The 27,060-nt window shown below is 47.4% G+C and overlaps 2 protein-coding genes across 2 annotated transcripts in view; both read left to right on the top strand.

Annotated features, from left to right (window-relative positions):
* The window catches only part of LOC135545109 (histone-lysine N-methyltransferase 2D-like), a 39,490-nt gene extending 37,962 nt beyond the window's left edge, over positions 1-1,528 (top strand). Inside the window, exon 8 of the mRNA XM_064972746.1 lies at positions 1,494-1,528. Coding sequence (XP_064828818.1) covers positions 1,494-1,528 — 35 coding nt within the window. The remainder of the gene's footprint in view (positions 1-1,493) is intronic.
* Positions 1,529-2,669: 1,141 nt separating this feature from the next.
* The window catches only part of LOC135545322 (tetra-peptide repeat homeobox protein 1-like), a 48,319-nt gene continuing 23,928 nt past the window's right edge, over positions 2,670-27,060 (top strand). The window contains exons 1-2 of the mRNA XM_064972940.1: positions 2,670-2,810; positions 14,990-15,706. Of these exons, the coding sequence (XP_064829012.1) occupies positions 2,681-2,810; positions 14,990-15,706 (847 nt within the window). The 5' untranslated portion in view covers positions 2,670-2,680. The remainder of the gene's footprint in view (positions 2,811-14,989; positions 15,707-27,060) is intronic.

The following is a 27,060-nucleotide window of genomic DNA, read 5'->3' as shown; positions in this document are numbered from 1 at the left end:
CCATCAAGACAACATCTCACTTCCATCAAGACAACATCACACTTCCATCAAGACAACATCTCACTTCCATCAAGACAACATCTCACTTCCATCAAGACAACATCATACTTCCATCAAGATGACATCATACTTTTGTACAATAGAACAGGAAGTCTCCGACACTCCAACATTGTCACATAGAACAGGAAGTCTCAGACATTGTCACATAGAACAGGAAGTCTCAGACATTGTCACATAGAACAGGACGTCTCAGACATTCCAACATTGTCACATAGAACAGGAAGTCTCAGACATTGTCACATAGAACAGGAAGTCTCAGACATTGTCACATAGAACAGGAAGTCTCAGACATTGTCACATAGAACAGGAAGTCTCAGACATTGTCACATAGAACAGGAAGTCTCAGACATTGTCACATAGAACAGGAAGTCTCAGACATTGTCACATAGAACAGGAAGTCTCAGACATTGTCACATAGAACAGGAAGTCTCAGACATTGTCACATAGAACAGGACGTCTCAGACATTCCAACATTGTCACATAGAACAGGAAGTCTCAGACATTGTCACATAGAACAGGAAGTCTCAGACATTGTCACATAGAACAGGACGTCTCAGACACTCCGACATTGTCACATAGAACAGGAAGTCTCAGACATTGTCACATAGAACAGGAAGTATCCGACATTGTCACATAGAACAGGAAGTCTCCAACATTGTCACATAGAACAGGAAGTCTCAGACATTCCAACATTGTCACATAGAACAGGAAGTCTCAGACATTGTCACATAGAACTGGAAGTCTCAGACATTGTCACATAGAACAGGAAGTCTCCGACATTGTCACATAGAACAGGAAGTCTCAGACATTGTCACATAGAACAGGAAGTCTCAGACATTCCAACATTGTCACATAGAACAGGAAGTCTCCGACATTGTCACATAGAACAGGAAGTCTCAGACATTGTCACATAGAACAGGAAGTCTCAGACATTGTCACATAGAACAGGAAGTCTCAGACATTCCAACATTGTCACATAGAACAGGAAGTCTCAGACATTGTCACATAGAACAGGAAGTCTCAGACATTGTCACATAGAACAGGAAGTCTCAGACATTCCAACATTGTCACATAGAACAGGAAGTCTCCGACATTGTCACATAGAACAGGAAGTCTCAGACATTGTCACATAGAACAGGAAGTCTCCGACATTCCAACATTGTCACATAGAACAGGAAGTCTCAGACATTGTCACATAGAACAGGAAGTCTCCGACATTCCAACATTGTCACATAGAACAGGAAGTCTCAGACATTGTCACATAGAACAGGAAGTCTCAGACATTCCAACATTCCTCAGAAGGAGTCTCATTAGTACACTGGACACCTGTGTCGATACACAGAGACCACCTGCACTCTGTGCTATCAGCCGTCAAACTCTGGACCTTGAAGCCAGCTCCAGTGTTTGTTTTCATTTTGTTCCCATTCCATCAGGGCCTGATTTAGACCTGGGACACCAGGTGGGGTGATATTAATGATCAGGGACTGATGTAGACCCGGGACACCAGGTGGGGTGATATTAATGATCAGGGACTGATTTAGACCCGGGACACCAGGTGGGGTGATATTAATGATCAGGGACTGATTTAGACCCGGGAAACCAGGTGGGGTGATATTAATGATCAGGGACTGATTTAGACCCGGGACACAAGGTGGGGTGATATTAATGATCAGGGACTGATTTAGACCCGGGACACAAGGTGGGGTGATATTAATGATCAGGGACTGATTTAGACCTGGGACACAAGGTGGGGTGATATTAATGATCAGGGACTGATTTAGACCCGGGACACCAGGTGGGGTGATATTAATGATCAGGGACTGATTTAGACCTGGGACTAGAGAGAATGCCTAAACCTCCACCGTTATCTTCTCATCACAATGGACCGTTACCCCCCCCTCCACACCTGCATTCAGACACAGACATACAATAAGACAGCAGTATGAATACTGGGCAGCTCAGGGTTTGCAGGCTTTCAATACAGACCAGCTATAACCCACTTGTCTCCACTAATCTTGTTTAAAAAACTAAATATGCGCTGGTCATTTGTGATCTTAGTTTAACTGTACTGTGCATCTAATTCAGTAAAGTCAGATGTTTGTTTTAAGGGGAGCAGTGCCCTTCATATAAAACAACCTGGAACAGGAAATGTCCTTTTCACCACATGCACTGGTCAAACAGAGCCGTACGTCTGCCATGATCGTTAAGCTCCAAAGTTAATGGGAGATAAAGGTTAGAGGAGGGATATCACCTTGACAACGCTCTTCTCTCATTTATGTCTCTCCATCTGCCTCCTCTTTTTTTCCAGAGGGCTATGATCCAACAGGTTTTATGTGTCTCTCGCTCTCCTTATCAGTCCTTTTTCTATCTCACTCACTCTCCCTCTCTCTCGCTCTCTTTCTTTCTCTCCCTCTATCCGCTTACCTTCAGTGATCTGAAAGGTGAGAGCAACATTGTGGACTGTTTTGTCACTGGTCTCTCTCTCTCTCTCTCTCTCTCTCTCTCTCTCTCTCTCTCTCTCCCCCTCTCTCCCCTCTCTCTTTCTCTCTCTCTCTTTCTCCATCACACTCTCTCTCTCACACTCTCTCTCTCTCTCTCTCTCTCAGGGGCAGACAGCTGGATGCCCTGTAGCAGCTTCAGAGGCTGTGCTGAGGAACACCTAGTTACCACGGTGATGATGAACAGCCTCAGTCACGTAGCCACACCCACCCGGAGAGGAGCATCCTCTGGTCAGGGGCTGTATACATCTGGTACGAGTTGTACGAGTTGTCTCTCTGGTGCCTGTGTGTGTGTGTGTGTGTGTGTGTGTGTGTGTGTGTGTGTGTGTGTGTGTGTGTGTGTGTGTGTGTGTGTGTGTGTGTGTGTGTGTGTGTGTGTGTGTGTGTGTGTGTGTGTGTGTGTGTGTGTGGTAATACTACGGAGATATCTCGTCCTTGGGTGGGATAAGTGAGTAAGCCTGCAAACTTAACCTCAATAGTATATATATCATAAGCAGTTCAAGCCTGGTTCCTAAGAGTGAAGAGTTAAACATGCTATGTCCATTTCATGTTTATCCTTCATGATCTAGGAAATATAGATTTGTTAGTGTGTTTGTAAGAGGTTGCTGTCAAACTCACTTTTCCTGTTCTGTGGTTTGACCCCCAGGTGTAGAGCTCACCTCTGTTACTTCCTGTTCTGTGGTTTGACCCCCAGTAATAGAACTCACCTCTGTTACTTCCTGTTCTGTAGTTTGACCCCCAGGAGTAGAGCTCACCTCTGTTACTTCCTATTCTGTGGTTTGACCCCCAGTAATAGAACTCACCTCTGTTACTTCCTGTTCTGTAGTTTGACCCCCAGGAGTAGAGCTCACCTCTGTTACTTCCTGTTCTGTGGTTTGACCCCCAGGAGTAGAGCTCACCTCTGTTACTTCCTGTTCTGTGGTTTGACCCCCAGGAGTAGAGCTCATCTCTGTTACTTCCTGTTCTGTGGTTTGACCCCCAGGAGTAGAGCTCACCTCTGTTACTTCCTGTTCTGTGGTTTGACCCCCAGGAGTAGAGCTCACCTCTGTTACTTCCTGTTCTGTGGTTTGACCCCCAGGAGTAGAGCTCACCTCTGTTTCTCCTCTCCTCCTCATAAATCTGTGTTGGCTTGTCTCGTATTTACTCTCAAACACACAGAACTCCATTTAACCTGCAATTAATGCAGCTCAGATTCCTGCGCATGGATACACTTTCCTGTCACCGACAACGCAGGTTTCATAAAGAGATTATACCCTGTTATCAGTCACACACACACGCACAGGGAGAGAGAGGATTGGGAGCTGGTCCAGTGGTGTGTTCCTCTCCTCACATCACTCTCTAGGAGCTCAGAAACACTGAGGTAATCTGTTTACGTTGTGACACGGCTAATACCGCCTGCTGCTAATCAAATCACTACAGTCCCTTTGCGAAACCATCTCTCCCTTGCTCTTCCTCACCCCGCTCCCTCCGCCTTTCTTCTCTCGAAGTCTGTACCATGTCTTTCTTTTACGGTGTTTATGGCCCAGTTTTACCCAGGACGGCTCTACTCTGTCTGTTTATGGCCCAGTTTTACCCAGGACGCCTCTACTCTGTCTGTTTATGGCCCAGTTTTACCCAGGACGGCTCTACTCTGTCTGTTTATGGCCCAGTTTTACCCAGGACGCCTCTACTCTGTCTGTTTATGGCCCAGTTTTACCCAGGACGGCTCTACTCTGTCTGTTTATGGCCCAGTTTTACCCAGGACGGCTCTACTCTGTCTGTTTATGGCCCAGTTTTACCCAGGACGGCTCTACTCTGTCTGTTTATGGCCCAGTTTTACCCAGGACAGCTCTACTCTGTCTATTTATGGCTCTACTCTGTTTATCATATCCAGTATGACCCAGGATGGCTCTACTCTGTTTATCATATCCAGTATGACCCAGGACGGCTCTTCTCTGTTTATCATATCCAGTATGACCCAGGATGGCTCTTCTCTGTTTATCATGTCCAGTATGACCCAGGATGGCTCTACTCTGTTTATCATATCCAGTATGACCCAGTATGACCCAGGATGGCTCTACTCTGTTTATCATATCCAGTATGACCCAGTATGAACCAGGATGGCTCTTCTCTGTTTATCATATCCAGTATGACCCAGTATGAACCAGGATGGCTCTACTCTGTTTATCATATCCAGCATGACCCAGGATGGCTCTTCTCTGTTTATCATGTCCAGTATGACCCAGGATGGCTCTACTCTGTTTATCATATCCAGTATGACCCAGGATGGCTCTACTCTGTTTATCATGTCCAGTATGACCCAGGATGGCTCTACCCTGTTTATCATATCCAGTATGACCCAGGATGGCTCTACTCTGTGTATCATATCCAGTATGACCCAGGATGACTCTACTCTGTTTATCATGTCCAGTATGACCCAGTATGACCCAGGATGGCTCTACTCTGTTTATCATGTCCAGTATGACCCAGGATGGCTCTACTCTGTTTATCATGTCCAGTATGACCCAGGATGGCTCTTCTCTGTGTATCATATCCAGTATGACCCAGGATGACTCTACTCTGTTTATCATGTCCAGTATGACCCAGTATGACCCAGGATGGCTCTACTCTGTTTATCATATCCAGTATGACCCAGGATGGCTCTACTCTGTTTATCATATCCAGTATGACCCAGGATGGCTCTACTCTGTTTATCATATCCAGTATGACCCAGTATGACCCAGGATGGCTCTTCTCTGTTTATCATGTCCAGTATGACCCATGATGGCTCTACTCTGTTTATCATATCCAGTATGACCCAGGATGGCTCTACTTTGTTTATCATATCCAGTATGACCCAGTATGACCCAGGATGGCTCTACTCTGTTTATCATATCCAGTATGACCCAGGATGGCTCTACTCTGTTTATCATATCCAGTATGACCCAGTATTACCCAGGATGGCTCTACTCTGTTTATCATGTCCAGTATGACCCAGTATGACCCAGGATGGCTCTACTCTGTTTATCATATCCAGTATGACCCAGGATGGCTCTACTCTGTTTATCATATCCAGTATGACCCAGTATTACCCAGGATCGCTCTACTCTGTTTATCATGTCCAGTATGACTCAGTATGACCCAGGATGGCTCTACTCTGTTTGTCATATCCAGTATGACCCAGGATGGCTCTACTCTGTTTATCATATCCAGTATGACCCAGGATGGCTCTACTCTGTTTATCATGTCCAGTATGACCCAGGATGGCTCTACCCTGTTTTTCATGTCCAGTATGACCCAGGACGGTTCTACTCTGTTTATCATGTCCAGTATGACCCAGTATGACCCAGGATGGCTCTACTCTGTTTATCATATCCAGTATGACCCAGGATGGCTCTACTCTGTTTATCATATCCAGTATGACCCAGGATGGCTCTACCCTGTTTATCATGTCCAGTATGACCCAGGATGGCTCTACTCTGTTTATCATATCCAGTATGACCCAGGATGGCTCTACCCTGTTTATCATGTCCAGTTTGACCCAGTATGACCCAGGATGGCTCTACTCTGTTTATCATGTCCAGTATGACCCAGGATGGCTCTACTCTGTTTATCATGTCCAGTATGACCCAGGATGGCTCTACCCTGTTTATCATATCCAGTATGACCCAGGATGGCTCTACTCTGTTTATCATATCCAGTATGACCCAGGATGGCTCTACTCTGTTTATCATATCCAGTATGACCCAGGATGGCTCTACTCTGTTTATCATATCCAGTATGACCCAGTATGACCCAGGATGGCTCTTCTCTGTTTATCATGTCCAGTATGACCCAGGATGGCTCTACTCTGTTTATCATATCCAGTATGACCCAGGATGGCTCTACTTTGTTTATCATATACAGTATGACCCAGGATGGCTCTACTCTGTTTATCATATCCAGTATGACCCAGGATGGCTCTACTCTGTTTATCATATCCAGTATGACCCAGTATTACCCAGGATGGCTCTACTCTGTTTATCATGTCCAGTATGACCCAGGATGGCTCTACTCTGTTTATCATGTCCAGTATGACCCAGGATGGCTCTACTCTGTTTATCATATCCAGTATGACCCAGTATTACCCAGGATGGCTCTACTCTGTTTATCATGTCCAGTATGACCCAGTATGACCCAGGATGGCTCTACTCTGTTTGTCATATCCAGTATGACCCAGGATGGCTCTACTCTGTTTATCATATCCAGTATGACCCAGGATGGCTCTACTCTGTTTATCATGTCCAGTATGACCCAGGATGGCTCTACCCTGTTTTTCATGTCCAGTATGACCCAGGACGGTTCTACTCTGTTTATCATGTCCAGTATGACCCAGTATGACCCAGGATGGCTCTACTCTGTTTATCATATCCAGTATGACCCAGGATGGCTCTACTCTGTTTATCATATCCAGTATGACCCAGGATGGCTCTACCCTGTTTATCATGTCCAGTATGACCCAGGATGGCTCTACTCTGTTTATCATATCCAGTATGACCCAGGATGGCTCTACCCTGTTTATCATGTCCAGTTTGACCCAGTATGACCCAGGATGGCTCTACTCTGTTTATCATGTCCAGTATGACCCAGGATGGCTCTACTCTGTTTATCATGTCCAGTATGACCCAGGATGGCTCTACCCTGTTTATCATATCCAGTATGACCCAGGATGGCTCTACTCTGTTTATCATATCCAGTATGACCCAGGATGGCTCTACTCTGTTTATCATATCCAGTATGACCCAGGATGGCTCTACTCTGTTTATCATATCCAGTATGACCCAGTATGACCCAGGATGGCTCTTCTCTGTTTATCATGTCCAGTATGACCCAGGATGGCTCTACTCTGTTTATCATATCCAGTATGACCCAGGATGGCTCTACTTTGTTTATCATATCCAGTATGACCCAGGATGGCTCTACTCTGTTTATCATATCCAGTATGACCCAGGATGGCTCTACTCTGTTTATCATATCCAGTATGACCCAGTATTACCCAGGATGGCTCTACTCTGTTTATCATGTCCAGTATGACCCAGTATGACCCAGGATGGCTCTACTCTGTTTATCATATCCAGTATGACCCAGGATGGCTCTACTCTGTTTATCATATCCAGTATGACCCAGTATTACCCAGGATGGCTCTACTCTGTTTATCATGTCCAGTATGACTCAGTATGACCCAGGATGGCTCTACTCTGTTTGTCATATCCAGTATGACCCAGGATGGCTCTACTCTGTTTATCATATCCAGTATGACCCAGGATGGCTCTACTCTGTTTATCATGTCCAGTATGACCCAGGATGGCTCTACCCTGTTTTTCATGTCCAGTATGACCCAGGACGGTTCTACTCTGTTTATCATGTCCAGTATGACCCAGTATGACCCAGGATGGCTCTACTCTGTTTATCATATCCAGTATGACCCAGGATGGCTCTACTCTGTTTATCATATCCAGTATGACCCAGGATGGCTCTACCCTGTTTATCATGTCCAGTATGACCCAGGATGGCTCTACTCTGTTTATCATATCCAGTATGACCCAGGATGGCTCTACTCTGTTTATCATGTCCAGTATGACCCAGGATGGCTCTACCCTGTTTATCATATCCAGTATGACCCAGGATGGCTCTACCCTGTTTATCATGTCCAGTTTGACCCAGTATGACCCAGGATGGCTCTACTCTGTTTATCATATCCAGTATGACCCAGGATGGCTCTACTCTGTTTATCATGTCCAGTATGACCCAGGATGGCTCTACCCTGTTTATCATATCCAGTATGACCCAGGATGGCTCTACCCTGTTTATCATGTCCAGTTTGACCCAGTATGACCCAGGATGGCTCTACTCTGTTTGTCATATCCAGTATGACCCAGGATGGCTCTACTCTGTTTATCATATCCAGTATGACCCAGGATGGCTCTACTCTGTTTATCATGTCCAGTATGACCCAGGATGGCTCTACCCTGTTTTTCATGTCCAGTATGACCCAGGACGGTTCTACTCTGTTTATCATGTCCAGTATGACCCAGTATGACCCAGGATGGCTCTACCCTGTTTATCATATCCAGTATGACCCATGATGGCTCTACTCTGTTTATCATATCCAGTATGACCCAGGATGGCTCTACTCTGTTTATCATATCCAGTATGACCCAGTATGACCCAGGATGGCTCTTCTCTGTTTATCATGTCCAGTATGACCCAGGATGGCTCTACTCTGTTTATCATATCCAGTATGACCCAGGATGGCTCTACTTTGTTTATCATATCCAGTATGACCCAGGATGGCTCTACTCTGTTTATCATATCCAGTATGACCCAGGATGGCTCTACTCTGTTTATCATATCCAGTATGACCCAGTATGACCCAGGATGGCTCTACTCTGTTTGTCATATCCAGTATGACCCAGGATGGCTCTACTCTGTTTATCATATCCAGTATGACCCAGGATGGCTCTACTCTGTTTATCATGTCCAGTATGACCCAGGATGGCTCTACCCTGTTTTTCATGTCCAGTATGACCCAGGACGGTTCTACTCTGTTTATCATGTCCAGTATGACCCAGTATGACCCAGGATGGCTCTACCCTGTTTATCATATCCAGTATGACCCATGATGGCTCTACTCTGTTTATCATATCCAGTATGACCCAGGATGGCTCTACTCTGTTTATCATATCCAGTATGACCCAGTATGACCCATGATGGCTCTTCTCTGTTTATCATGTCCAGTATGACCCAGGATGGCTCTACTCTGTTTATCATATCCAGTATGACCCAGGATGGCTCTACTTTGTTTATCATATCCAGTATGACCCAGGATGGCTCTACTCTGTTTATCATATCCAGTATGACCCAGGATGGCTCTACTCTGTTTATCATATCCAGTATGACCCAGTATTACCCAGGATGGCTCTACTCTGTTTATCATGTCTAGTATGACCCAGTATGACCCAGGATGGCTCTACTCTGTTTATCATATCCAGTATGACCCAGGATGGCTCTACTCTGTTTATCATATCCAGTATGACCCAGTATTACCCAGGATGGCTCTACTCTGTTTATCATGTCCAGTATGACTCAGTATGACCCAGGATGGCTCTACTCTGTTTGTCATATCCAGTATGACCCAGGATGGCTCTACTCTGTTTATCATATCCAGTATGACCCAGGATGGCTCTACTCTGTTTATCATGTCCAGTATGACCCAGGATGGCTCTACCCTGTTTTTCATGTCCAGTATGACCCAGGACGGTTCTACTCTGTTTATCATGTCCAGTATGACCCAGTATGACCCAGGATGGCTCTACTCTGTTTATCATGTCCAGTATGACCCAGGATGGCTCTACTCTGTTTATCATATCCAGTATGACCCAGGATGGCTCTACCCTGTTTATCATGTCCAGTATGACCCAGGATGGCTCTACTCTGTTTATCATATCCAGTATGACCCAGGATGGCTCTACTCTGTTTATCATGTCCAGTATGACCCAGGATGGCTCTACCCTGTTTATCATATCCAGTATGACCCAGGATGGCTCTACCCTGTTTATCATGTCCAGTTTGACCCAGTATGACCCAGGATGGCTCTACTCTGTTTATCATATCCAGTATGACCCAGGATGGCTCTACTCTGTTTATCATGTCCAGTATGACCCAGGATGGCTCTACCCTGTTTATCATATCCAGTATGACCCAGGATGGCTCTACCCTGTTTATCATGTCCAGTTTGACCCAGTATGACCCAGGATGGCTCTACTCTGTTTATCATATCCAGTATGACCCAGGATGGCTCTACTCTGTTTATCATGTCCAGTATGACCCAGTATGGCTCTACCCTGTTTATCATATCCAGTATGACCCAGGATGGCTCTACCCTGTTTATCATATCCAGTATGACCCAGGATGGCTCTACTCTGTTTATCATGTCCAGTATGACCCAGGATGGCTCTACTCTGTTTATCATATCCAGTATGACCCAGTATGACCCAGGATGGCTCTACTCTGTTTATCATATCCAGTTTGACCCAGTATGACCCAGGATGGCTCTACCCTGTTTATCATATCCAGTATGACCCAGGATGGCTCTACCCTGTTTATCATATCCAGTATGACCCAGGATGGCTCTACCCTGTTTATCATATCCAGTATGACCCAGGATGGCTCTACCCTGTTTATCATATCCAGTATGACCCAGTATGACCCAGGATGGCTCTACTCTGTTTATCATATCCAGTTTGACCCAGTATGACCCAGGATGGCTCTACTCTGTTTATCATGTCCAGTATGACCCAGGATGGCTCTACTCTGTTTATCATATCCAGTATGACCCAGTATGACCCAGGATGGCTCTACTCTGTTTATCATATCCAGTTTGACCCAGTATGACCCAGGATGGCTCTACTCTGTTTATCATGTCCAGTATGACCCAGGATGGCTCTACTCTGTTTATCATATCCAGTATGACCCAGGATGGCTCTACCCTGTTTATCATATCCAGTATGACCCAGGATGGCTCTACCCTGTTTATCATATCCAGTATGACCCAGGATGGCTCTACTCTGTTTATCATGTCCAGTATGAATCAGGATGACCCAGTATTTTTAATTTAATTTATTTTTATTTAACCTTTATTTAACTTGGCAAGTCAGTTAATTAAGAACAAATTCTTATTTACAATGATGACCTACCAAAAGGCCTCCTGCGGGTACGGGGGCTGGGATTTTAAAAATATATAAATAGGACAATCACGACAAGAAATGTATGACCCAGGACGGCTTTACTCTGTCCCTGCATCTCTGTGTCCTGTGTTTGTTTATCTCATACTATGTCTGTGTGCCTCTGTGTTCTGTATCTGCTGCAGTAAGGCATGTGGTGTGATGCGGCGAGTGTGAAACTCCTACTGACAGAGGATAGAGAGAGAAGGAGGGAGTGAATTTGGAGTAAAATACTTTTAACACTGCAGCTGAGACTGCAGAAGCAGCACAGGGCAGCGTTCAGCAAAGTGACTCTCTCTCTCACACACACACACACACACACACACACACACACACACACACACACACACACACACACACACACACACACACACACACATACACACACACACACACCCTTTCTAAGGGCGCCAGGGTTGCAACTCACAATGGGCAGGTGGATTTTCAATCTGATTCAATGTGATGCGACTCCCTGCAGTAGAGAGATAAAACACCCGTGATTATATAGACACTGTAGTAGAGAGATAAAACACCAGTGATTATATAGACACTGCAGTAGAGAGATAAAACACCAGTGATTATATAGACACTGCAGTAGAGAGATAAAACACCAGTGATTATATAGACACTGCAATAGAGAGAGATAATACACCAGTGATTATATAGACACTGCAGTAGAGAGATAAAACACCAGTGATTATATAGACACTGTTTATCATATCAGTATGACAGTAGAGAGATAAAACACCAGTGATTATATAGACACTGCAGTAGAGAGAGATAGAACACCAGTGATTGTATAGACACTTCAGTAGAGAGATAAAACACCAGTGATTATATAGACACTGCAGTAGAGAGATAAAACACCAGTGATTATTTAGACACTACAGTAGAGAGATAAAAAACCAGTGATGATATAGACACTGCAGTAGAGAGAGATACAACACCAGTGATTATATAGACACTGCAGTAGAGAGATAAAACACCAGTGATTATATAGACACTGCAGTAGAGAGATAAAACACCAGTGATTATATAGACACTGCAGTATAGAGATAAAACACCAGTGATTATATAGACACTGCAATAGAGAGAGATAGAACACCAGTGATTATATAGACACTACAGTGGAGAGATAAAACATCAGTGATTATATAGACACTGCAGTAGAGAGATAAAACACCAGTGATTATATAGACACTGCAGTAGAGAGATAAAACACCAGTGATTATATAGACACTGCAGTATAGAGATAAAACACCAGTGATTATATAGACACTGCAATAGAGAGAGATAGAACACCAGTGATTATATAGACACTACAGTGGAGAGATAAAACACCAGTGATTATATAGACACTGCAGTAGAGAGATAAAACACCAGTGATTATATAGACACTGCAGTAGAGAGATAAAACACCAGTGATTATATAGACACTGCAGTAGAGATATAAAACACCAGTGATTATATAGACACTGCATAGAGATATAAAACACCAGTGATTATATAGACACTGCAATAGAGATATAAAACACCAGTGATTATATAGACACTGCATAGAGATATAAAACACCAGTGATTATATAGACACTGCATAGAGATATAAAACACCAGTGATTATATAGACACTGCAGTAGAGATATAAAACACCAGTGATTATATAGACACTGCATAGAGATATAAAACACCAGTGATTATATAGACACTGCATAGAGATATAAAACACCAGTGATTATATAGACACTGCAGTAGAGAGATAAAACACCAGTGATTATATAGACACTGCATAAAGATATAAAACACCAGTGATTATATAGTCACTACAGTAGAGAGATATAAAACACCAGTGATTATATAGACACTGTAGTAGAGAGATAAAACACCAGTGATTATATAGACACTGTAGTAGAGAGATAAAACACCAGTGATTATATAGACACTGCAATAGAGAGAGATAATACACCAGTGATTATATAGACACTGCAGTAGAGAGATAAAACACCAGTGATTATATAGACACTGCAGTAGAGAGATAAAACACCAGTGATTATATAGACACTGCAGTAGAGAGAGATAGAACACCAGTGATTGTATAGACACTACAGTAGAGAGATAAAACACCAGTGATTATATAGACACTGCAGTAGAGAGATAAAACACCAGTGATTATTTAGACACTACAGTAGAGAGATAAAAAACCAGTGATGATATAGACACTGCAGTAGAGAGAGATACAACACCAGTGATTATATAGACACTGCAGTAGAGAGATAAAACACCAGTGATTATATAGACACTGCAGTAGAGAGATAAAACACCAGTGATTATATAGACACTGCAGTATAGAGATAAAACACCAGTGATTATATAGACACTGCAATAGAGAGAGATAGAACACCAGTGATTATATAGACACTACAGTGGAGAGATAAAACATCAGTGATTATATAGACACTGCAGTAGAGAGATAAAACACCAGTGATTATATAGACACTGCAGTAGAGAGATAAAACACCAGTGATTATATAGACACTGCAGTATAGAGATAAAACACCAGTGATTATATAGACACTGCAATAGAGAGAGATAGAACACCAGTGATTATATAGACACTACAGTGGAGAGATAAAACACCAGTGATTATATAGACACTGCAGTAGAGAGATAAAACACCAGTGATTATATAGACACTGCAGTAGAGAGATAAAACACCAGTGATTATATAGACACTGCAGTAGAGATATAAAACACCAGTGATTATATAGACACTGCATAGAGATATAAAACACCAGTGATTATATAGACACTGCAATAGAGATATAAAACACCAGTGATTATATAGACACTGCATAGAGATATAAAACACCAGTGATTATATAGACACTGCATAGAGATATAAAACACCAGTGATTATATAGACACTGCAGTAGAGATATAAAACACCAGTGATTATATAGACACTGCATAGAGATATAAAACACCAGTGATTATATAGACACTGCATAGAGATATAAAACACCAGTGATTATATAGACACTGCAGTAGAGAGATAAAACACCAGTGATTATATAGACACTGCATAAAGATATAAAACACCAGTGATTATATAGTCACTACAGTAGAGAGATATAAAACACCAGTGATTATATAGACACTGTAGTAGAGAGATAAAACACCAGTGATTATATAGACACTGTAGTAGAGAGATAAAACACCAGTGATTATATAGACACTGCAGTAGAGAGATAAAACACCAGTGATTATATAGACACTGCAGTAGAGAGATAAAACACCAGTGATTATATAGACACTACAGTAGAGAGATATAAAACACCAGTGATTATATAGACACTGTAGTAGAGAGATAAAACACCAGTGATTATATAGACATTGCAGTAGAGAGATAAAACACCAGTGATTATATAGACACTGCAGTAGAGAGATAAAACACCAGTGATTATATAGACTTCTACCTCTTTCTCTCCCTCTCTCATTCTGTCTCACTTGCTTTCCCCTGCATCATTCCATTATCTGTCTCTCTCTATATCTCTCGTCTCTCTTCTCCTTTCTTTTCCACCCACCTCTATCTATGTTCTCTGCTACTTCCTGGTTATTTGGTGTTGTGCTAATCACACTTCCTCCTCTCTGTCTGTCCGTCCGTCCGTCCGTTACGTCTTACTGGTGTTTCAGGTCGATCTACTCCAAGGCTGTCCTCCCGTCCTACCAGTGCTCTGTCTCACCCTGTCTCTGGCACCATGTCCCGTCCTCTGTCTCGCCCTGTCTCTGGCACCATGTCCCATCCCGTGTCCCGTCCTCTGTCTCACCCTGTCTCTGGCACCATGTCCCATCCTCTGTCTCGCCCTGTCTCTGGCACCATGTCCCATCCCGTGTCCCGTCCTCTGTCTCGCCCTGTCTCTGGCACCATGTCCCATCCCGTGTCCCGTCCTCTGTCTCGCCCTGTCTCTGGCACCATGTCCCATCCCGTGTCCCGTCCTCTGTCTCACCCTGTCTCTGGCACCATGTCCCGTCCTCTGTCTCGCCCTGTCTCTGGCACCATGTCCCATCCCGTGTCCCGTCCTCTGTCTCGCCCTGTCTCTAGCACCATGTCCCATCCCGTGTCCCGTCCTCTGTCTCGCCCTGTCTCTGGCACCATGTCCCATCCCGTGTCCCGTCCTCTGTCTCGCCCTGTCTCTGGCACCATGTCCCATCCCGTGTCCCGTCCTCTGTCTCGCCCTGTCTCTGGCACCATGTCCCATCCCGTGTCCCGTCCTCTGTCTCGGGCGGCTAAGGAGATCCTGGACATCTGTCTCGTGGACCAGACCGGCTGTGAGGACACTGACCTGGAGCAGGACATAGACACACAGGCTCTCAGCAGCCTGGTGGAGGAGTTCCGATTGATGGCTACAGGTACACACACAAACACACACATTAAATATTTTATTGAATCCAACAATCAAATTTACAAAAAAAAGGATCCAAACATTTCAAAGGTATGCATGGAACTGAAGGGAACAGGAAGCACCTCCTCCTCCAAAAACTAGGCTGCCCACGACAGCTGAAACAGAACATTACCTCCTTCTCCAAACAGCTAGACTGCCCACGACAGCTGAAACAGAACATTACCTCCTTCTCCAAACAGCTAGGCTGCCCACGACAGCTGAAACAGAACATTACCTCCTTCTCCAAACAGCTAGACTGACCACGACAGCTGAAACAGAACATTACCTCCTTCTCCAAACAGCTAGACTGACCACGACAGCTGAAACAGAACATTACCTCCTTCTCCAAACAGCTAGACTGACCACGACAGCTGAAACAGAGCACTACCTCCTTCTCCACACAGCTAGACTGACCACTACAGCTGAACCATAGCACTACCTCCTTCTCCACACAGCTAGACTGCCCACTACAGCTGAAACAGAACAGCACCTCCTTCTCCAAACAGCTAGACTGACCACTACAGCTGAAACAGAGAAGCACCTCCTTCTCCAAACAGCTAGACTGACCACTACAGCTGAAACAGAACAGCACCTCCTTCTCCAAACAGCTAGACTGACCACTACAGCTGAACCAGAGAAGAACCTCCTTCTCCACACAGCTAGACTGCCCACTACAGCTGAAACAGAACAGCACCTCCTTCTCCAAACAGCTAGACTGACCACTACAGCTGAAACAGAACAGCACCTCCTTCTCCAAACAGCTAGACTGACCACTACAGCTGAAACAGAAAAGCACCTCCTTCTCCAAACAGCTAGACTGACCACTACAGCTGAAACAGAGAAGAACCTCCTTCTCCAAACAGCTAGACTGCCCACTACAGCTGAAACAGAACAGCACCTCCTTCTCCACACAGCTAGACTGCCCACTACAGCTGAAACAGAGAAGAACCTCCTTCTCCAAACAGCTAGACTGCCCACTACAGCTGAAACAGAACAGCACCTCCTTCTCCAAACAGCTAGACTGACCACTACAGCTGAAACAGAGAAGCACCTCCTTCTCCAAACAGCTAGACTGACCACTACAGCTGAAACAGAACAGCACCTCCTTCTCCAAACAGCTAGACTGACCACTACAGCTGAAACAGAACAGCACCTCCTTCTCCACACAGCTAGACTGCCCACTACAGCTGAAACAGAGAAGAACCTCCTTCTCCACACAGCTAGACTGCCCACTACAGCTGAAACAGAACAGCACCTCCTTCTCCAAACAGCTAGACTGACCACTACAGCTGAAACAGAGAAGCACCTCCTTCTCCAAACAGCTAGACTGACCACTACAGCTGAAACAGAACAGCACCTCCTTCTCCAAACAGCTAGACTGACCACGACAGCTGAACCAGAGAAGAACCTCCTTCTCCAAACAGCTAGACTGCCCACTACAGCTGAAACAGAGAAGCACCTCCTTCTCCACACAGCTAGACTGACCACTACAGCTGAAACAGAGAAGCACCTCCTTCTCCACACAGCTAGACTGACCACGACAGCTGAACCAGAGAAGAACCTCCTTCTCCACACAGCTAGACTGACCACGACAGCTGAACCATAGCACTACCTCCTTCTCCACACAGCTAGACTGACCACGACAGCTGAACCATAGCACTACCTCCTTCTCCACACAGCTAGACTGACCACGACAGCTGAACCATAGCACTACCTCCTTCTCCACACAGCGAGACTGACCACGACAGCTGAAACAGAGAAGCACCTCCTTCTCCACACAGCTAGACTGACCACTACAGCTGAAACAGAGAAGCACCTCCTTCTCCACACAGCTAGACTGACCACGACAGCTGAACCAGAGAAGAACCTCCTTCTCCAAACAGCTAGACTGACCACGACAGCTGAACCAGAGAAGAACCTCCTTCTCCACACAGCTAGACTGACCACGACAGCTGAACCATAGCACTACCTCCTTCTCCACACAGCTAGACTGACCACGACAGCTGAACCATAGCACTACCTCCTTCTCCACACAGCGAGACTGACCACGACAGCTGAACCATAGCACTACCTCCTTCTCCAAACAGCTAGGCTGCCCACGACAGCTGAACCATAGCACTACCTCCTTCTCCACACAGCTAGACTGACCACGACAGCTGAACCATAGCACTACCTCCTTCTCCACACAGCGAGACTGACCACGACAGCTGAACCATAGCACTACCTCCTTCTCCACACAGCGAGACTGACCACGACAGCTGAACCATAGCACTACCTCCTTCTCCACACAGCGAGACTGACCACTACAGCTGAACCATAGCACTACCTCCTTCTCCACACAGCTAGACTGCCCACTACAGCTGAACCATAGCACTACCTCCTTCTCCACACAGCGAGACTGACCACTACAGCTGAACCAGAACAGCACCTCCTTCTCCACACAGCTAGACTGACCACTACAGCTGAACCATAGCACTACCTCCTTCTCCACACAGCTAGACTGACCACTACAGCTGAACCATAGCACTACCTCCTTCTCCACACAGCTAGACTGACCACTACAGCTGAACCAGAACACTACCTCCTTCTCCACACAGCTAGACTGACCACGACAGCTGAACCATAGCACTACCTCCTTCTCCACACAGCGAGACTGCCCACTACAGCTGAACCATAGCACTACCTCCTTCTCCACACAGCGAGACTGCCCACTACAGCTGAACCATAGCACTACCTCCTTCTCCACACAGCGAGACTGCCCACTACAGCTGAACCATAGCACTACCTCCTTCTCCACACAGCGAGACTGCCCACTACAGCTGAACCATAGCACTACCTCCTTCTCCACACAGCTAGACTGACCACGACAGCTGAACCATAGCACTACCTACTTCTCCACACAGCTAGACTGACCACGACAGCTGAACCATAGCACTACCTCCTTCTCCACACAGCGAGACTGCCCACTACAGCTGAACCATAGCACTACCTCCTTCTCCACACAGCTAGACTGACCACGACAGCTGAACCATAGCACTACCTCCTTCTCCACACAGCGAGACTGACCACTACAGCTGAAACAGAGAAGCACCTCCTTCTCCACACAGCTAGACTGACCACGACAGCTGAACCAGAACAGCACCTCCTTCTCCACACAGCTAGACTGACCACGACAGCTGAACCAGAACATCACCTCCTTCTCCACACAGCGAGACTGACCACTACAGCTGAACCAGAGAAGCACCTCCTTCTCCAAACAGCTAGACTGACCACGACAGCTGAACCATAGCACTACCTCCTTCTCCACACAGCGAGACTGACCACGACAGCTGAACCATAGCACTACCTCCTTCTCCACACAACTGAACCATAGCACTACCTCCTTCTCCACACAGCTAGACTGACCACTACAGCTGAACCATAACACTACCTCCTTCTCCACACAGCTAGACTGACCACGACAGCTGAACCATAACACTACCTCCTTCTCCACACAGCTAGACTGACCACGACAGCTGAACCATAGCACTACCTCCTTCTCCACACAGCGAGACTGACCACTACAGCTGAACCATAACACTACCTCCTTCTCCACACAGCTAGACTGACCACTACAGCTGAACCATAACACTACCTCCTTCTCCACACAGCTAGACTGACCACGACAGCTGAACCATAGCACTACCTCCTTCTCCACACAGCTAGACTGACCACGACAGCTGAACCATAACACTACCTCCTTCTCCACACAGCTAGACTGACCACTACAGCTGAACCAGAACACTAACTCCTTCTCCACACAGCTAGACTGACCACGACAGCTGAACCATAGCACTACCTCCTTCTCCACACAGCTAGACTGACCACGACAGCTGAACCATAACACTACCTCCTTCTCCACACAGCTAGACTGCCCACTACAGCTGAACCAGAACAGCACCTCCTTCTCCACACAGCTAGACTGCCCACTACAGCTGAACCAGAACAGCACCTCCTTCTCCACACAGCTAGACTGACCACGACAGCTGAACCATAACACTACCTCCTTCTCCACACAGCTAGACTGACCATGACAGCTGAACCATAGCACTACCTCCTTCTCCACACAGCTAGACTGACCACGACAGCTGAACCATAGCACTACCTCCTTCTCCACACAGCTAGACTGACCACGACAGCTGAACCATAGCACTACCTCCTTCTCCACACAGCGAGACTGACCACTACAGCTGAACCAGAACACTACCTCCTTCTCCACACAGCGAGACTGCCCATGACAGCTGAACCAGAACACTACCTCCTTCTCCACACAGCGAGACTGACCACTACAGCTGAACCAGAACACTACCTCCTTCTCCACACAGCGAGACTGACCACTACAGCTGAACCAGAACACTACCTCCTTCTCCACACAGCGAGACTGACCACTACAGCTGAACCATAGCACTACCTCCTTCTCCACACAGCTAGACTGACCACGACAGCTGAACCATAGCACTACCTCCTTCTCCACACAGCGAGACTGACCACGACAGCTGAACCATTGCACTACCTCCTTCTCCACACAGCTAGACTGACCACTACAGCTGAACCATAGCACTACCTCCTTCTCCACACAGCGAGACTGACCACGACAGCTGAACCATAGCACTACCTCCTTCTCCACACAGCTAGACTGACCACTACAGCTGAACCATAGCACTACCTCCTTCTCCACACAGCTAGACTGACCACTACAGCTGAACCATAACACTACCTCCTTCTCCACACAGCTAGACTGACCACGACAGCTGAACCATAACACTACCTCCTTCTCCACACAGCTAGACTGACCACGACAGCTGAACCATAGCACTACCTCCTTCTCCACACAGCGAGACTGACCACTACAGCTGAACCATAACACTACCTCCTTCTCCACACAGCTAGACTGACCACGACAGCTGAACCAGAACACTACCTCCTTCTCCACACAGCTAGACTGACCACGACAGCTGAACCATAGCACTACCTCCTTCTCCACACAGCTAGACTGACCACGACAGCTGAACCATAACACTACCTCCTTCTCCACACAGTTAGACTGACCACGACAGCTGAACCATAACACTACCTCCTTCTCCACACAGCTAGACTGACCACGACAGCTGAACCATAACACTACCTCCTTCTCCACACAGCGAGACTGACCACTACAGCTGAACCAGAACACTACCTCCTTCTCCACACAGCGAGACTGCCCATGACAGCTGAACCAGAACACTACCTCCTTCTCCACACAGCTAGACTGACCACTACAGCTGAACCAGAACACTACCTCCTTCTCCACACAGCTAGACTGACCACGACAGCTGAACCATAACACTACCTCCTTCTCCACACAGCGAGACTGACCACTACAGCTGAACCAGAACACTACCTCCTTCTCCACACAGCGAGACTGACCACTACAGCTGAACCAGAACACTACCTCCTTCTCCACACAGCGAGACTGACCACTACAGCTGAACCAGAACACTACCTCCTTCTCCACACAGCGAGACTGACCACTACAGCTGAACCAGAACACTACCTCCTTCTCCACACAGCGAGACTGACCACTACAGCTGAACCAGAACACTACCTCCTTCTCCACACAGCTAGACTGCCCACTACAGCTGAACCAGAACACTACCTCCTTCTCCACACAGCTAGACTGCCCACTACAGCTGAACCAGAACACTACCTCCTTCTCCACACAGCTAGACTGACCACGACAGCTGAACCATAACACTACCTCCTTCTCCACACAGCTAGACTGACCACTACAGCTGAACCAGAACACTACCTCCTTCTCCACACAGCGAGACTGCCCATGACAGCTGAACCAGAACACTACCTCCTTCTCCACACAGCGAGACTGACCACTACAGCTGAACCAGAACACTACCTCCTTCTCCACACAGCGAGACTGACCACTACAGCTGAACCAGAACACTACCTCCTTCTCCACACAGCGAGACTGACCACTACAGCTGAACCATAGCACTACCTCCTTCTCCACACAGCTAGACTGACCACGACAGCTGAACCATAGCACTACCTCCTTCTCCACACAGCGAGACTGACCACGACAGCTGAACCATTGCACTACCTCCTTCTCCACACAGCTAGACTGACCACTACAGCTGAACCATAGCACTACCTCCTTCTCCACACAGCGAGACTGACCACGACAGCTGAACCATAGCACTACCTCCTTCTCCACACAGCTAGACTGACCACTACAGCTGAACCATAGCACTACCTCCTTCTCCACACAGCTAGACTGACCACTACAGCTGAACCATAACACTACCTCCTTCTCCACACAGCTAGACTGACCACGACAGCTGAACCATAACACTACCTCCTTCTCCACACAGCTAGACTGACCACGACAGCTGAACCATAGCACTACCTCCTTCTCCACACAGCGAGACTGACCACTACAGCTGAACCATAACACTACCTCCTTCTCCACACAGCTAGACTGACCACGACAGCTGAACCAGAACACTACCTCCTTCTCCACACAGCTAGACTGACCACGACAGCTGAACCATAGCACTACCTCCTTCTCCACACAGCTAGACTGACCACGACAGCTGAACCATAACACTACCTCCTTCTCCACACAGTTAGACTGACCACGACAGCTGAACCATAACACTACCTCCTTCTCCACACAGCTAGACTGACCACGACAGCTGAACCATAACACTACCTCCTTCTCCACACAGCGAGACTGACCACTACAGCTGAACCAGAACACTACCTCCTTCTCCACACAGCGAGACTGCCCATGACAGCTGAACCAGAACACTACCTCCTTCTCCACACAGCTAGACTGACCACTACAGCTGAACCAGAACACTACCTCCTTCTCCACACAGCTAGACTGACCACGACAGCTGAACCATAACACTACCTCCTTCTCCACACAGCGAGACTGACCACTACAGCTGAACCAGAACACTACCTCCTTCTCCACACAGCGAGACTGACCACTACAGCTGAACCAGAACACTACCTCCTTCTCCACACAGCGAGACTGACCACTACAGCTGAACCAGAACACTACCTCCTTCTCCACACAGCGAGACTGACCACTACAGCTGAACCAGAACACTACCTCCTTCTCCACACAGCGAGACTGACCACTACAGCTGAACCAGAACACTACCTCCTTCTCCACACAGCTAGACTGCCCACTACAGCTGAACCAGAACACTACCTCCTTCTCCACACAGCTAGACTGCCCACTACAGCTGAACCAGAACACTACCTCCTTCTCCACACAGCTAGACTGACCACGACAGCTGAACCATAACACTACCTCCTTCTCCACACAGCTAGACTGACCACTACAGCTGAACCAGAACACTACCTCCTTCTCCACACAGCGAGACTGACCATGACAGCTGAACCATAGCACTACCTCCTTCTCCACACAGCTAGACTGCCCACGACAGCTGAACCATTGCACTACCTCCTTCTCCACACAGCTAGACTGACCACTACAGCTGAACCAGAACAGCACCTCCTTCTCCACACAGCTAGACTGACCACGACAGCTGAACCAGAACACTACCTCCTTCTCCACACAGCTAGACTGACCACGACAGCTGAACCATAACACTACCTCCTTCTCCACACAGCTAGACTGACCACTACAGCTGAACCATAGCACTACCTCCTTCTCCACACAGCTAGACTGACCACTACAGCTGAACCAGAACACTACCTCCTTCTCCACACAGCTAGACTGACCACTACAGCTGAACCATAGCACTACCTCCTTCTCCACACAGCTAGACTGACCACTACAGCTGAACCAGAACACTACCTCCTTCTCCACACAGCTAGACTGACCACGACAGCTGAACCAGAACACTACCTCCTTCTCCACACAGCTAGACTGACCACGACAGCTGAACCATAACACTACCTCCTTCTCCACACAGCTAGACTGACCACTACAGCTGAACCATAGCACTACCTCCTTCTCCACACAGCTAGACTGACCACTACAGCTGAACCATAGCACTACCTCCTTCTCCACACAGCTAGACTGACCACTACAGCTGAACCATAGCACTACCTCCTTCTCCACACAGCTAGACTGACCACTACAGCTGAACCAGAACACTACCTCCTTCTCCACACAGCTAGACTGACCACGACAGCTGAACCAGAACACTACCTCCTTCTCCACACAGCGAGATTGCCCATAACAGCTGAACCAGAACACTACCTCCTTCTCCACACAGCTAGACTGACCACGACAGCTGAACCAGAACACTACCTCCTTCTCCACACAGCTAGACTGCCCACTACAGCTGAACCAGAACAGCACCTCCTTCTCCACACAGCTAGACTGACCACGACAGCTGAACCAGAACACTACCTCCTTCTCCACACAGCTAGACTGACCACGACAGCTGAACCAGAACACTACCTCCTTCTCCACACAGCGAGACTGACCACGACAGCTGAACCAGAACACTACCTCCTTCTCCACACAGCTAGACTGACCACGACAGCTGAACCAGAACACTACCTCCTTCTCCACACAGCTAGACTGACCACGACAGCTGAACCAGAACACTACCTCCTTCTCCACACAGCGAGACTGACCACGACAGCTGAACCAGAACACTACCTCCTTCTCCACACAGCTAGACTGACCACTACAGCTGAACCATAGCACTACCTCCTTCTCCACACAGCTAGACTGACCACTACAGCTGAACCATAGCACTACCTCCTTCTCCACACAGCTAGACTGACCACTACAGCTGAACCATAGCACTACCTCCTTCTCCACACAGCTAGACTGACCACTACAGCTGAACCATAGCACTACCTCCTTCTCCACACAGCTAGACTAACCACTACAGCTGAACCAGAACACTACCTCCTTCTCCACACAGCGAGACTGCCCATAACAGCTGAACCAGAACACTACCTCCTTCTCCACACAGCTAGACTGACCACGACAGCTGAACCAGAACACTACCTCCTTCTCCACACAGCTAGACTGCCCACTACAGCTGAACCAGAACAGCACCTCCTTCTCCACACAGCTAGACTGACCATGACAGCTGAACCAGAACACTACCTCCTTCTCCACACAGCGAGACTGACCACTACAGCTGAACCAGAACACTACCTCCTTCTCCACACAGCGAGACTGACCACTACAGCTGAACCAGAACACTACCTCCTTCTCCACACAGCGAGACTGACCACTACAGCTGAACCATAGCACTACCTCCTTCTCCACACAGCGAGACTGACCACTACAGCTGAACCAGAACACTACCTCCTTCTCCACACAGCGAGACTGACCACTACAGCTGAACCAGAACACTACCTCCTTCTCCACACAGCTAGACTGACCACGACAGCTGAACCAGAACACTACCTCCTTCTCCACACAGCTAGACTGACCACGACAGCTGAACCAGAACACTACCTCCTTCTCCACACAGCTAGACTGACCACGACAGCTGAACCCTAACCCTACCTCCTTCTCCACACAGCTAGACTGACCACGACAGCTGAACCAGAACACTACCTCCTTCTCCACACAGCTAGACTGCCCATGACAGCTGAACCATAGCATACCTCCTTCTCCACACAGCTAGACTGACCACGACAGCTGAACCATAGCACTACCTCCTTCTCCACACAGCTAGACTGACCACTACAGCTGAACCAGAACACTACCTAGCCAATTGCTTTGCCCTAGTTTTTGTCAGGCTGGAGGGCCACCCAAGCCTGTGTACGTGCCAAATATCAGCTCCACCAGCTGACAGTTCCACCCGAGGATGTCCCAGCATGACACGAGGGGCTGGTGCTGAAGCTGCTTCTCAGCAAAGGCCTGCTCCACGTAGCAGTCCAATGAGATGCCCACTTCCAAAATAAGCTCCTCCCCCATGGCAGCAATATCTGTAGTATTTGGCACACGGGAAAGCACATCGTCATCAACATCAAACCAGAATGTTTCTGCATGTGTTGCTGTTGGTGAGCAGCCATCTCTCACCTCGCTGGCTATCAGGTCAACACGGAGGTCATTTAATGTCATGTAATGTAACGTACAGATCCGTCTATAAACAGCAGCCATTCACAACATGGTCAATGGACTCCATTACATTTGACTCATGTAGAATACAGCATGGGTCATGGTTTGCAGGGTACCAGAGTGCTACATTATATTTTGTTGATAGAACTTGTAGCCTCACCTTAACAGTAAAGGTGAGAATGTCCTCACCAACAGCCGCATTCTACTACATGGGAATGGGAGACAGAGAGGTCAGTAGCTGGGAGACAGAGTGGTCAGTAGCTGGGAGACAGAGTGGTCAGTAGCTGGGAGACAGAGAGGTCAGTAGCTGGGAGACCGAGTGGTCAGTAGCTGGGAGACAGAGTGGTCAGTAGCTGGGAGACAGAGTGGTCAGTAGCTGGGAGACAGAGAGGTCAGTAGCTGGGAGACAGAGAGGTCAGTAGCTGGGAGACAGAGAGGTCAGTAGCTGGGAGACAGAGAGGTCAGTAGCTGGGAGACAGAGAGGTCAGTAGCTGGGAGACAGAGTGGTCAGTAGCTGGGAGACAGAGTGGTCAGTAGCTGGGAGACAGAGTGGTCAGTAGCTGGGAGACAGAGAGGTCAGTAGCTGGGAGACAGAGAGGTCAGTAGCTGGGAGACAGAGAGGTCAGTAGCTGGGAGACAGAGTGGTCAGTAGCTGGGAGACAGAGTGGTCAGTAGCTGGGAGACAGAGTGGTCAGTAGCTGGGAGACAGAGTGGTCAGTAGCTGGGAGACAGAGTGGTCAGTAGCTGGGAGACAGAGAGGTCAGTAGCTGGGAGACAGAGAGGTCAGTAGCTGGGAGACAGAGAGGTCAGTAGCTGGGAGACAGAGGTCAGTAGCTGGGAGACAGAGAGGTCAGTAGCTGGGTGACAGAGTAGCTGGGAAACAGAGAGGTCAGTAGCTGGGAGACAGAGTGGTCAGTAGCTGGGAGACAGAGGTCAGTAGCTGGGAGACAGAGAGGTCAGTAGCTGGGAGACAGAGAGGTCAGTAGCTGGGAGACAGAGAGGTCAGTAGCTGGGAGACAGAGTGGTCAGTAGCTGGGAGACAGAGTGGTCAGTAGCTGGGAGACAGAGAGGTCAGTAGCTGGGAGACAGAGTGGTCAGTAGCTGGGAGACAGAGAGGTCAGTAGCTGGGAGACAGAGAGGTCAGTAGCTGGGAGACAGAGAGGTCAGTAGCTGGGAGACAGAGAGGTCAGTAGCTGGGAGACAGAGAGGTCAGT

This window comes from Oncorhynchus masou, chromosome 9 (genome assembly GCF_036934945.1).
Source record: "Oncorhynchus masou masou isolate Uvic2021 chromosome 9, UVic_Omas_1.1, whole genome shotgun sequence".
In the NCBI taxonomy this organism is placed as follows: domain Eukaryota; kingdom Metazoa; phylum Chordata; class Actinopteri; order Salmoniformes; family Salmonidae; genus Oncorhynchus; species Oncorhynchus masou.
Note: the sequence above shows the minus strand (reverse complement) of the source record. Positions and strands in the feature narration are given on the sequence as shown.